The 14,104-nt window shown below is 35.5% G+C and overlaps 1 protein-coding gene across 2 annotated transcripts in view; it reads right to left on the bottom strand.

Annotated features, from left to right (window-relative positions):
• ZNF654 (zinc finger protein 654) overlaps window positions 1-14,104 on the bottom strand; it is an 85,554-nt gene that overhangs the window by 59,296 nt on the left and 12,154 nt on the right. For both annotated transcript variants that reach the window (XM_011234323.3, XM_034656998.1), the window contains exon 2: window positions 545-690. In XM_011234323.3, coding sequence (XP_011232625.2) covers window positions 545-690 — 146 coding nt within the window. The remainder of the gene's footprint in view (window positions 1-544; window positions 691-14,104) is intronic.

The raw sequence follows: 14,104 nt of genomic DNA, 5'->3' as shown, positions 1-14,104 counted from the left end.
TCTTTTCACTGTATTTCTATCTTTTACATCTTTACTATAACTTTAGTACGATCTACCAGAGCAAAAAGAATAAACCCAAGTGCTCAGTTTGTGATCTTTAACTTGAATTCCTCCACAAGTATTTTTTAAAAAACCAGGAGTTTCCTAAGCTCTTTCTGGCCTGATTTAAGGTCCCTCTGCTATATATCATGGCCGCAATTGCTGTATTTTGGGACTTACTATTAGAGCTAGGGAATTAAAAAAGGAAAGTGATGATAGCGACCATAAGAATCTATGTAAAAATTCCAATTAACTCTAAAACTAAAAGTAAAATTACGGCTATATGTTTAAAGTTAAACCTAAATACTTAAATGAAGAAATGGAAATTTCTTTTTGTTTTTGTTCTTTCTTTCTTTCTTTTTTTTTTTTTTTAGTCCAGGGTTTTGGAAATTTCTTTTGAGGGAAGACTTTAGGAAAGGCTCCTTCCACAGAAAAAAATAATCAAAAGCCAATTCTCAGCTATGTCAAGAAAAATAATACTTTATAAGAAGTAAAGAGTACTTACAAGGCAAGGCTACTCAAAACATACTGTACGTGCTCACATTCATCTGGGAATGATGCACTGGCTGATGTGAAACAGCAGAGTGCAGTCTGAAGAACCTGAAGCTGTGGCAAAGGGACCTGCCATCTTCCAGCATAATCTTCAACCACCTGATAGGAAAATAATCCAAACAGTACATTATTATAGAAAATGTTCTCAACATCTTGAGTTTAAAAATTATGATGAAACTACTAGATAAATTAAAGCATTAGTTCAGCATGAATACAAATGATTTAGGGGGGAAAACTTATTGTTTATTTTCATACTGTACATCTGAAAATAAAATTATTATCTTTGAAAATGTGGAAAACAAATACTATATGAATAATCATACTGTCCAACTGCCAAATCTTTAATAAACTGTAACAAAGTCCTTCACCTCCTATATCCAGCCTTTGTCAAAACATCAATTATCAAAGATTAAGATAGCTAGAGAATAGAATATAGTAATAAAGAAAATTAGAAATGAACATGATTATTATTACTATTTATTAAAGACTAAATTTTAAGCATTCTGGCACCAATGGGTATTAAAAAGATATAGTGGCATGATGCTCCGCTTATAAAAGTTTAAGCTATACAATATGATGGAGAAAAGAGTCCAGAATATAATTAGTCTTGGCTCTGTCACTTTACTAGCTTTATGAATTTGGATAGGTCATCTTCCTTGTCTATGCATTAGTTTCCTCACTATGAAATAGAGATAATAATGCTTATCTTGCAGGTTTACTGTGAAGCCATATTAGGATAATTTATAAGAAACCATTTTAGAACTATCAATTGCTATAAAATGTTAATTATGATTTCTCATATATAAGACTGCTAAACTAAAACAATGTATTATATTTTTAAAATACATCATATAATACAGGTTGGGAAACTATGGCCTGCAGGCCAAATCTGGCCTGCCACCTGTTTTTATATGACCCACAAGCTAAGAATGGATGTTACATTTTTAAATGGTTGAAAAAAATATTTTATGATGTCTAAAATCATATGAAATTCAAATTTCAATGTCCATAGTGCTTTACTGGAACATAACCAGATTCATCCTTTTACATACTATCTATGGCTGCTTTCCTGCTATAACAACCAGTTATATAGTTATGACAGAAATCATATGGCTCACAAAGCCTAAAATATTTAATATCTGCCCCACTACAGAAAAAGTTTGCCAACTCTGTTTTAAAAGCTGGAAAAAACAGAACAGAGTACAAAAGCCAAGAACGCTCAGAGCTCAAGGACTTTTCACACTCATTATTTCCTCTTAGGAGACAATTTTCCATGGGTCTCTTGTATTTCTACAGTTTTTCAAAAAAAGGACTGACTGCCTTCATCTTTTCAAAGATATTCATAGGCAACAGCCTTGAAAAGGATGATGTCTCCCCCCACAGCAGTGAGCCTGTTATCTATTTAGCATAATCACAAGGTCATCTCCCTCTGAAGCAAAAGCCAGACAGACACACTTGTAGACCATTATAAAAAGATTAGGGTTCCCTAAGCTTGGGCTTCCTCAACTATGATAAAAAATCACTGTGAGTGCAGGATCCACCTATGCCACTTACATCACCTTTATAAGAGTGGAGGGGCAAGGGGAACCACCACGAGCATGAAGCTCATGCTGCTTGCTGTGCCATGAGTAATAAAGTCCATTATCTCTGACCCAGGAGTTTCATGTTTTCTGCCAATATCCATGAAACTGTGGCAGGCTAATTTAGATACAATCTTATACCATTCACGGTTCTCTGACAATTCCAAATTGCACTACCAGAAAGCTAACCGGGAAGTAAAAATTACTACTGTGATGACTCCAAATAGGACAAACTTTTCTAAACTACCAACGGCAAAAAAAAAAAAAAAAAATTAAACCGTGGTTACCTGCCTTTAAATTCTCTCTTCACTAGAGCGTTTGACCACCTTTATTAGCCTTTTTTTTTGCCACACCACCATTCTGATGACACATAAAATATAGGTACATGACAGTCTCATATCTTCCTGTCCTCCTTCCCAAACAGTTTGCCCTAATCCATATCTACTTATAACCTTATTCACTTCCTATTTATGGGATGAGTTTATCTCCTTAGAAGAGAAACTTTCTATTTTCTCAGCTTCTATTCTTACTATACCCTCATTCAACAAGATTCTACTACTAATATACGGCCTGATCTAGCTGAGCCCAAACCTAACACAATAAAAGTCCTTGTGGGCAACACCTCCAATAGGTTTGTTAGAATACCTATGAAGGGACAGAAACAAAATTACTGAAACTTACATATCTTCTTATACTATTCAATATCATGCCAGACACTGCTAATACCCTGTAACATTAACCTAACACTTTAAGACTCACTATAACACTATATTTCTCTTTTAAATATTTTCCTTAAAACATGTGAAATTGTACATTATATTGCCCTTTTATTTGAAATTTTTCTCCTGTGCTATCATAAGCACTCAGCTAATGAAAGTGGACACCATGACATCATAATCTGAACATGCTCTACCAGGCCGAAGTACAGCAAGCAACACATCTTCTATTTTTCTTTTTCTTTTGCATTCTAATAAGTAACAGTCTTTACATAACGACCAGAATAATGTTGAAGTCGCTGCAAAGAAAGGAAAAGTATTTACCTGGATCTTTAAAATCAACCATTACTACAGTTCTGAATTCTTCAAGAAAATGGTCTAAGAAACAGGATCAAGATCAATAGTCCATTAGAGATTGGTAAAAAACCTTTTTTTTTTTCATTTTGAAGGGTATAATAAACATACTGCAATGCAATTTACTATAATTTATAGAAACTACATGAATACTGCTGAAAGAAGTTACAGGCTAAGGTCAAAAGCATGCCGTAATATAAGAGGAGTTGAAGAGAAGGGCAGAGCTACTGCCAAAGAAGATGCTGGAATCATGCAATGATCCTATAGCATTTTCTCAGCACTCCCATTTACAGGAGCATATATCCTGATCTAAAAGGGATGTAGTATATATTATATACTGCCATATAGTCATTTACCAAGGCAAATTATTGTGAGAATGAGCAGATTAATTCTCTGGCAAAACTGTCAAAAGACAGACTTACTGTAAACCCATTCAGTTAAAATTACATTCATTATTTAAGAACATTAAGATACATCATCCAAATCACTATGGAATGAAAAGTGTCCCTAAAATTCATATGCAATCTATGCATTGAATTAATTTGCTAACTTTCTAAGTACCTAAAGTAAGCATTGTAGTAGACATTTAGTCTTTTCCCCACCCCCTTCCATATGACTATGTTATTCATTTGTAATATAGCTACTATATCTATAAATAATCCCCTAGCTCTGTCTACTGAGAGGACATAGAAGCAGTAACACCCCAGTAGCAATATATGCACTTAGGGACCAAATCTTGGTTTCTAAACACTATTCTCCAAAAAAGAAACTTGGACTCCTCAAGGCCTCCTCCAGCAGGCCTGAAGCAGGGAAAACACAAGATGAGAATAGAACATTTTGTGGTTCCAGAAAGTAATGAAATGCTGAAAAAAATCATGGGGTATAAAAACATAGGAGCCAACCTGAAGGATCTCCTAAGTGCTAAAGTTGGAACAATTTAAGCAACAAAATAAATTATAGTATTGTACTTTAATCCATAGAACAAGATAAATATCCAGGATACAAATAATCAGATAAATAAATGTTAGAGATGAGACAGCACTTCCTCACAGTAAAATCCCAATTAATAAACACAGAAGAGGGGGCGCCTGAGTGGCACAGTGGTTAAGCGTCTGCCTTCAGCTCAGGGCGTGATTCTGGCATTATGGGATCAAGCCCTACATCAGGCTCCTCCGCTATGAGACTGCTTCTTCCTCTCCCACTCCCCCTGCTTGTGTTCCCTCTCTCTCTGCCTGTCTCTATCTCTGTCAAATAAATAAATAAAATCTTTAAAAAAAAATAAACACAGAAGAAAAGAGATATAGAGAATCAGCATTAGGCAAATAGTAATGAATGCTGAAGACAAGATCCATATAAAAAATAAACACAGAAGAAAAGAGATATAGAGAATCAGCATTAGGCAAATAGTAATGAATGCTGAAGACAAGATCCATATATCAATGCTAATATTTACGGGTAAAACTTTGAGGCAGGGGTGCCTGGGTGGCTCAGTTGGTTAAGCAGCTGCCTTCGGCTCAGTTCATAATCCCAGAGTCCTGGGATGGAGGACCACATTGGGCTCCCACTTAGCAGGGAGTCTGCTTCTCCCTGTCCCTCTGCTCCTCCTCCAGGCTCATGTGCTCCTTCTCACTCTCTCACTCACTCACTCTCTCTCTCAAATAAATAAATAAATAAAATCTTTAAAAAAAAAAAGTTTAAGGCAATGCAGGATTTGCAGTCTCAAATTATCTCCCCTAAGACATTTATCAACTAAAAATAAAGGTAGTAACTTAAGAGAGTGTAGAAACCCCACAGACACAAACTTAACCAAATCATCAAAGTAAATATCACCAGTAAGTAATACAACATATCATCATCATAAATCTCTTCATATGGCATACCAAGAAAGAAGCAATGGCATTTTAGTGGTACTTTTGCCAAAAATGCCTAACCTCATTCCAATCATGAAAAATCATCAGATAAACCCAAACTGAGGGATTTTTTTTTTAAGATTTTATTTATTTATTCGACAGAGATAGAGACAGCCAGCAAGAGAGGGAACACAAGCAGGGGGAGTGGGAGAGGAAGAAGCAGGCTCCCAGGGGAGCATGGAGCCCAATGTGGGGCTAGATCCCAGGACTCTGGGATCACGCCCTGAGCCGAAGGCAGACGCTTAATGACTGAGCCACCCAGGCGCCCCAAAACTGAGGGATGTTTTACAAAAAAACTAATCAGTATTCTTCAAACGTGTCACGGTCATGAAAGATAAGAAAAAAACTGAATAACTGTTACACACTGGCAGAGACTAAGGGTAAATAACAACCAAATACAATGTGAGATCCAGAAATAACATTCTGGAACAAAAAAATCATCAGTGGAAAAACAGTTAAATTTCTAATAAGGTCTGTAATTTATTGATTATTATACCAACATTGCTTCTGTTCCTGATAATTGTACTATATTTAATAAGTATAAAATAAGTTCAGTTTTTAAAACTTTAAAAAGTTTTTATTTTCACCTTTTCCCTCAAATTTCAATGTTCTAATTTATTTTCTAGATGCCATTTTATAACATAAGCATAATTCTAGATTTACTTTCCTTACTTTGTTACCTAACTACACATCAAGATTTACCCTTGCCTATGGGTATTTTTTTAGGGTCAGATGGAAAAATAAATCAGGTAGATTGGCAGCACTGTAGAAAGAGTACAGGTTTTAGAATCAGACCTGCTTTTGTCATTTATTAGTTGTGTAAACTTAGCAAAATTATTATACTTCTCAGTCTCAGTTTCCTATAAAATGAATTTAGTAAAATCTTAAGAGCGATGGGAGAAATAAGGGAATATATTAAAATCTAGGATAATTCCTGGCAAACAATCAGTACACTTTAAGAAAATAGCGAAGGTAAGCTTACTTTTCGACTATTTCATTGCATCAGTCTTAACTAGTTAATTATTAGTTTCTAAGTACGATGAATTACAACAAATATTATGCACTTTTAGCAGCAGACAGGCCACTTCCAAATAAAATCTGTTCAAAAGCTACTGGAGTTTCAGCTATTTAGTTCAATACTCATTGACAAATGATGCATATCCTAGATACAGCAATACAAATAAAATGCTTCATGCCTGAACGGATACCTGAGGATTCTTTTTTTTTTTCAACAGTATTCCATTGAGAATAAAAAAGATAAAGAAGAGTTCTATTCAAAACAAGAGTCACTGTCATTTGACTTTTTCTATCACAATAACCATGTAAAGAAAATCTAAAATTAAAGTCATATTTTAAAAACCCACCAAAATGGTTTAGAAATAGATCCTAAGAAGTTAAAAGTTGTTTGGAATCTGCAAAGGACATAATCTTTAGTAACAGACAACCTAAAACCCAGTGCTTTGGGGGGCTTAATTAAGCATAATGTTTATTCAGCTCACTACTCCTTAAATAGGTATTTCTGCAACATTAAGGTCTTAAATAGGTTCTGTGAATGTAGTAAGACTCAACTGTTTACAAAATGGAAAATGGAGTAAGCACCTCTAAATCTTAATTCCCACACAATCTTTTTTTTTTTTCAGATGTTATTTATTTATTTATTTATCTATTTGAGAGAGAGAGGGAGAGCACGTGTACATGGGGGTAGGGGCAGAGGGAAAGGGAGAGAGACAATCTCAAGCAGACTCCACACTGAGCACTGAGCCCAATGGGGGGCCCAATCTCAGAACCTGAGATCATGACCTGAGCCAAAATCAAGAGTCAGATGCTCAACCAACTGAGCCACCCAGGCACCCCTTAATATTCCATACAATCTTACTATTAAAAGGAATCTTCATGATTATCTAGTCAAAGCTATAAACCAAAGCAAGTATATCCATTACAGTATCATTGCCAGAAGGCTCTCATCTCCTCCTTGAGTTTTTTGCATCCATATGGTATGAGACAAGCCAGAGTTTTCCGCGTGGATCCCTGAGTCTGCTTAAAGACCCAACTTGCCAAAAAAACCCCAAAAACAAACAAACAAAAAAAAACCCAACCCAGTTTTTCTCTTATAGGCTCATTTCAAATACTTTATTTTTTTAAAGATTTTATTTATTTATTACAGAGAGAGTGAGTGAGCAAACAAGCAGGGAGAACGGCAGGCAGAGGGAGAAGCAGGCTCCCCGCTGACCAAGGAGCCTGATGTGGGACTTGATCTCAGGACCTTGGGATCATGACCCAAGCTGAAGGTAGATGCTTAACTGACTGAGCTTCCCAGGTGTCCCTCATTTTAAATATTTTAGACAAATTTTGATCCCTGTCAATTTTTCATTTGATTCCAAACTCAATAGGAAGAATAATATATAAATGCTTCCCTCATAAACATTAAAACTGGCAAATAAACAAGTGAACCCCAAAATATATGCACAAGCAAATGCATATGAACATCAAATCAGAATGTAGGATGCCAGTGGTATACACAGATGCATGTGCACATAATAATGACTTAACGAGCTTGCACTAAACAGAGCTCTGCATCTGACTTCAATTCAGCATGGCCTACCAGGTATGGCTGAGGCACTGATTTTATTATTACATTTTTAAAAAAATGTCCTTTAGTCATATAGGGGTTTAGACATTAATAGGTGGAAAATTTTTTGTTCTTTCTGTCTGGTTTCTCAAACAACTACAAGTCAGGGGATTAAACTGAGAAGTTGGTTAAATTCCATATGCGTCTTATAACACTAGGGTGTGAATGTCTAGCCTGTAAGTTGTTAGTCCTGTGGAATATTATTGGGCCATAAAAAAGAATGAAATCTTGCTATTTGCAATGACATGGATGGAGCTGGAAAGTATAATGCCAAGCAAAATAAGTCAGTCAGAGAAAGGCAAATACAATTTCACTCGTATATGTAGAACTTAAGAAACAAAAAAAAATACACAAAGGGAAAAAAAAGAGAGAGAGAGGGGAAAAAATCAAGAAACAGACTCTTAATTATAAAGAACAAACTGATGGTTACCAAAGGGGAGAGGGTTGGAAGGATGGGTTAAATAGGTAATGGGGATTAAAGCAAACACTTGCTGTGATAAGCACCAGGTGAGGTATGGAACTGTCAAATCACATATTGTACATCTGAAACTAATATAACTAATATAACACTGTATGTTAAAAAAAATAAAATTTCTTAATTTGACAAAAACTGAAAAATAAATTGTTAGTCCTAGATCAGGTGAACTAACTCTGTTCCTCCTCCTCTTAATTTTATTCTCAAAGAGCAGCTCTTAGATTCATGTGACTTGTCCAAAGGCTTCTAAACTCAGTGTCACAATATGGTCTCAAGTAGCTTCTGGAATTGATAAGTACATAAATCTAATCAAGGCTGCAGATGTGAAGATTTTATCTGAGTTCAACAAAGATGGCCAGATTTTACCAAGTGAACAGATGAAGAAGTCAGATTCCTTATTATATAGGACATAAATCACTTTCTTATGCTGGGACAGAAGAAAAATTCAATGGAATTATTACAAATTCAAAGCCAAAAGAGACACTTAAAAGGTCCATGCATCAAACACTAACTTTAGGGACCAGATTTGCTCCATCTCAAGAACTAAACTTGCTTAAAAATGATACACTTACAATTAAAATAACAGTGGGAGAATTAAAAAATGAAAGGAGGTCATGTTGATACAGATGGAAGAGGGGTACTACCTTAAGAATAAGTTCACTCTTAAAATTAAGGATAGATAGGAGCACCTGGGTGGCTCAGTCTGTTAAGCAGTCTGACTCTTGATTTCCACTCAGGTCATGATCTCAGAGTCATGAGATGGAGCCCTGTGTCAGGCTCCGTGCTCAGTGGAGAGTCTGCTTGACATTCTCTCCCTCTCCTGTCCCTTTGCCCCTCCCCCTGCTCCCTCTCTTTCTCAAATAAATAAATCTGAAAAAAAAAAGAATTAAGACGAGATAGATAGGAAAAAAGAAAAAGGAAATACATATATACCAGAATTATGCACTCTTAAAAGCAGAATTAAGGGGAAAAGGATATTTTAGTTGTTCCTCATTAGAAAGAAAGGGTGACTAGTTCCAAAGGTATGTAACAGGAATGGAAGGTAACTTTGGATGAAAATCTCAGAGTGAACCAGACTAGGAATCCAACTATGGCAATATGTTCTTTTAAAGAAATAGAAAGTCCATAATAAGAGCAAGTGAAAAACCACACCTTGAAGATCATTATATAAGGTAACATAAAATCTGTACAGATTTGAAGGTTAAAAAAAAAAAAAAGAAGCAGCTGGGAGAGTACCTTAAAATACCAGAAGCATTTCATGGACATTTCAAATTACTAGTTATTATGGAGGGTAATGTACGGTATGGCATGGTGCCACAATGGAAAGTGCCCAAGAAACTCAAAGTTAGGCATCAGAGAGTGAATAAGGAAAGCAACACTGAAGAAAAACAAATTAAGAGATCAGTCCTAGGTCTGAGGTTGAGCTGATAAAATTTTCTTTAAGTCAGAGAGATGAGAGTGGGCAAAATCTGTTTGATAATGAATGCTTTTCAATGAACTCAACATTCTTTGACTTTCATCTATGACAAAGAGGTAACTGTAGAACATTCAAACCTGGGCCCAAAGGCAAAGAGAAAGGAAAAGGAAGACAAAAGAAGCCAACTTAAAAACAGGCTAAAATGTAAACAAAAACAAAAACCAGCCATGGTTATCTGAAATAGTGTAACCTACTATTGCTGAAAGGAATGTGACAAAAAGGAAGGTTTACACTGCCAATGAAGTAGAACAAATGATGCAATGCCCAGAACAGTTAAAAGCAGAATAAAGAAAAGGTCTAGAGGAGCAAGTGGCAAAAGAGAAATTGTTTTCACTGGGTTCCTTTAAGCACAGACATCAGAAACATCAAAAGCAGCTTCTTTTCTGGTACCTGTTTATGGTTCTTATCCAAATAATACAAATATGGGGCACAACAGGAGTGCTTTTATGGTTTTAGCTCAATAGGCCTAAGAATCTCAGGGAAGATGGCAATATCCAAGGTAGCACAGGACTAAAAATGTCTTGGCAGGAGGCTGGGGACAAAAAAATCCAGAGATAAGGATAGAACACTGGGGCTTTGGAAATTGCAGGGCTGGAGTCTTCTGGAGATTGTGCCTTGAACTTTCCACACTACAAGTAAGTGATACACTATTTACAAGAGATAGTATAGAAGCTGTGCCACTAAACAGAATGCACACTTATTACAGCACAGGAACACCAGGACTATACAGAAGAAATGGAAATTAAAAGTTTTTAATATGAAAAAAATCTAAAGGAGGAAACATCAAACACATTTTAGTGCCCCAGGCTGCCTTCCACAGAAATTTGCAAACTTTGCAAGGCAGAAAATTCAGGTACACTTTCAAGGAAGTAGTAATGTTCAGATTAAGTTAGCTCCCACTGCCCCCCAAAATATGGTTAACATACAGTGGCACAATCAATCACCTCATGAATTTTCCCAGTAAAACTTAGGTACAATTTCTAGACTCTGGCATTTGGCACAAGTGACTGGCATCCTAGTGAGGTTGAAACCAAAACTGACTTGATATTCTGTTTCCTGTGCACCCACCTTCCCTGTGACATCACTAAAATCTACTGGCAAAAGTAGTGCGAGTCAACTGGACTATGTACTAAGTTGAAGGAATTACTGCTCTAAATTTAATGGGTATCAGACTGGGTAGAGTAAAATTTTTGCCCTACTGACCTTCTAGATTCTTTAAAAAGCTAGTAAGACACAAAAGAAATTGGGAGCTAAATAATTCTCTTTTAGAGAAGTGAGAAAAGCTACTCCCAACCAGAGGAAGACTACCCAAGCTACAGCTCTAGAAAAATCCCCACCTCTAACCATAGGGGCACAGAAGACCCACTGGCTCTGATTAAGCAATACTCTGGAAGGGAAGAATTTGGGATCTTACTCTCTTTGGATTCTTTGTGAACCTGATAATGGAAGACAATTCATTTGATCAAATTTGATACATTATTAGTTGTTTGGTCCCCTGTCCCTAAATTAAAACCTGAAAAGATATTTTAAACTTAAAAAAGATCACAGGTAAGTTAGCACTCAAACACAGAAGCCTCCTCTATTAAAAAGCCTTTACTCCAAGTACTAAAGTATTACTAAAAAGAGAAAAGAAATTATGAGTTCTGCATTTTAATAAACTTTATCATCGGTTACCTGAAAATGCCTTGTTCTTAAATAGGAATGCATATCCTCAACATTAAAAAAATGTCCATTCTGGCTAGTGATTAACAATTTCTGTTCCTCTTTTTTTTTTTTTTTTTAGAATGCACTAACTCTTCAAACCCAGTAGTCAAACTGTACTCTTCATTTAAATCCCTTAATTGCTCCTTCTACCATTTACTACTAATACTACCACCATATTCTTAGACATTTCGACTAGAAACCCAATGCAAATTCATAAAATTCTTTGTTCCTGTCTCCACATTTAACCAGATGTTAAATACTTTATTTACGTATTTCTTGATATTGTTCCTGTCTTTCCCATTTTCATTGCCACTATCCAGTCGGGCCCTCAATCTCTCTTTTTCTGAAATATTCCAATAGCTTCCTTTTGTCTAGGCTTTCATTCATTACTTCATCAATCAAGTCTGTTTTAAAACAGTATTTCAATAATGGTACTGTTGTGCCCTTGAACCTAAAATTCAAATTCCTAAGCCAAGATCTAGACCAATCCATTTTTTCCAATCTTAATATGTACCACTACTTTTCTGAATATATGTTCTACTCCAGTGGTTCTCAAACTTTAGTATGCATCAGAATCATCTGGAGGCTTGTGAAAAACACAGACTGCTGGGCCCCAGCCCAAGTTAAAAGATTTAGAAGGTCTGGGGTGGGGCCGAGAATTTGCATTGCTAATAGTGTTCACATTCCTATTGCAGGTCTGGGGAATCACACTTTTTAAGAAAGACAGCCCCACACAATTAACTGCCCCCATTCATAAATACATCATATCATCTACCTTTTCACAAATTATCTGCTCTACTTATAATTTCCTCCTACTCATACCACTTTCTTTTTCATGTCTACATTTTAATATTAACAATTTTTTAAGACTCAATTCAAATGTTATCTCGTCCACTAACACTTTCCCAAATTATGACTATTAGAGGTAGTCTCTCCAGTTGAACTTCGAGAGGACTTAATATACGTTGTGTTAGTGGGACTAGCCAGTATTTCACTGTTTTAGGTTTATTTATATTTATTCATTCATTTATTCTAAGCTTATTGAGTGCTTACTGTTTACTCTAATGCTTTCATTTCTAGTGGAAGGAAAATTGGTACACAAATATATGTTAGATAGTATGAAGTATCTTGGAAAAAAAAACACAAGGTAAACGGAAAAGGGAATGCTAAAGATGCGATGCTACTTTATACTTTATGTGGGGTGTTCAGGGAAGGCTTTCATCTCTCTTATTAAAAGGATGTTTGAGCTGAGTCCTAGAACAAATCATATAGAAATCCAAATGAAAAGTGTTTCTGGCAGACAAAACAAAAGCCAAGTGCAAAGCCAAGGGCAGGGGCACACTTATTCAAGTTGAAGGAAGGGCAAAAATGCTAGTGCAGCTGAAGGTAATTAGTGGAGGCAAAGAGTATTATGAGACTAATCAAAGAGACAGACAAGAGCCTGATCATGAAGCACTATAGTCCACTGTAAGAATTTTTGTTTTGATTCTGAGACATGGAAGGTTTAGAAGAGATCTCACATGTCTTTAAAAGGATAGCTTTGGCTGTATGGAGAATAAACAGAAAAATTGGAAGCAGAGAGATAAAATAATCCAGGGAAAAGATAACTGTGGTTTGGATCAAGGTTCTAACAGTGCATACAGTAGTCAGGTATGTCTTTTTTCCCTTACCAGATGATTCACTTCCTTGAAGGTAGAGGTTGTGACTTTTTCCTCCTTAAATCTCCTATAATCATTAAAATGAAGCTTTTCACATAGTTTACAGCCAATTTTTTTCTTTTAGGAAAGAAAAATTTCTACGACACTTTTATGGTACTTCATGTATCTAGAGCTATGCCTAAAATAATTAAAGATAATTCAACTGATATTAAGAAAAAGTAAGTTATATACTGTTAGATACATACGTAACATTTTAAGAGCACCTATTAAGTTATCAGCACTTAATACTTGAAGGTAACTTCAAAGTATAAAAGAAAAAGAATCTCAAGAGTTTAAGAAAAAATGATTTCAGTTGATATAGAAAATTAAGAAACTATAAATACAATTTTTTTTCATAAAATCAAGAAGAGTTAAGGAGCCGCATAGTAAGAGTTAAGTGCCAAGAAGAGAAGCAAAAATTCCATATCCACTAGAAGTATATAAACACAGGATGACACATAGGAAATCAAAATAATAAAAGGATAAATGAATTTTAAGATCCTCATAACTTAGTTCTACCTATTTTTTTTTACAACTTTCTCCTCTCTAGATCATAAGTTATATATGCTCGCTAGTAAATTGGGATTATATATGAAAACAAAATCATCCATCATTGTACTATCCACATATAACCACTGTTAACATCTTGGTATATTTCCTTTTTCAAGCTGTGTGACTTGGGGTTAGTTGCTTAACCTCTCTGAGTCTCAGCTGCACTATTCATAAAATGAAGATAAAAATAGCACCTATCTCACAGGGTTGTTGCAAAGAATAAATGAGAATCTAGGACAGGGGCTGACATACTTTTTCTTAAAGAGCCAAAAAGCAGCTTACACACCATACATCCTCTATCCCAACTACTCAACCCTGCTGTTGTATCATGAAAGGAGCCACAGAAAATGTAAAAATGAATGTGCATACTCCAATAAAGTTTTATTTATAAAAAACAGGCAATGCTGCTTATGTCACAA

This window comes from Ailuropoda melanoleuca, chromosome 1 (assembly GCF_002007445.2).
Source record: "Ailuropoda melanoleuca isolate Jingjing chromosome 1, ASM200744v2, whole genome shotgun sequence".
Taxonomy (NCBI): domain Eukaryota; kingdom Metazoa; phylum Chordata; class Mammalia; order Carnivora; family Ursidae; genus Ailuropoda; species Ailuropoda melanoleuca.
The sequence above is the reverse complement of the archived record's forward strand: the minus strand, read 5'-3'. Positions and strand labels throughout refer to the sequence as shown.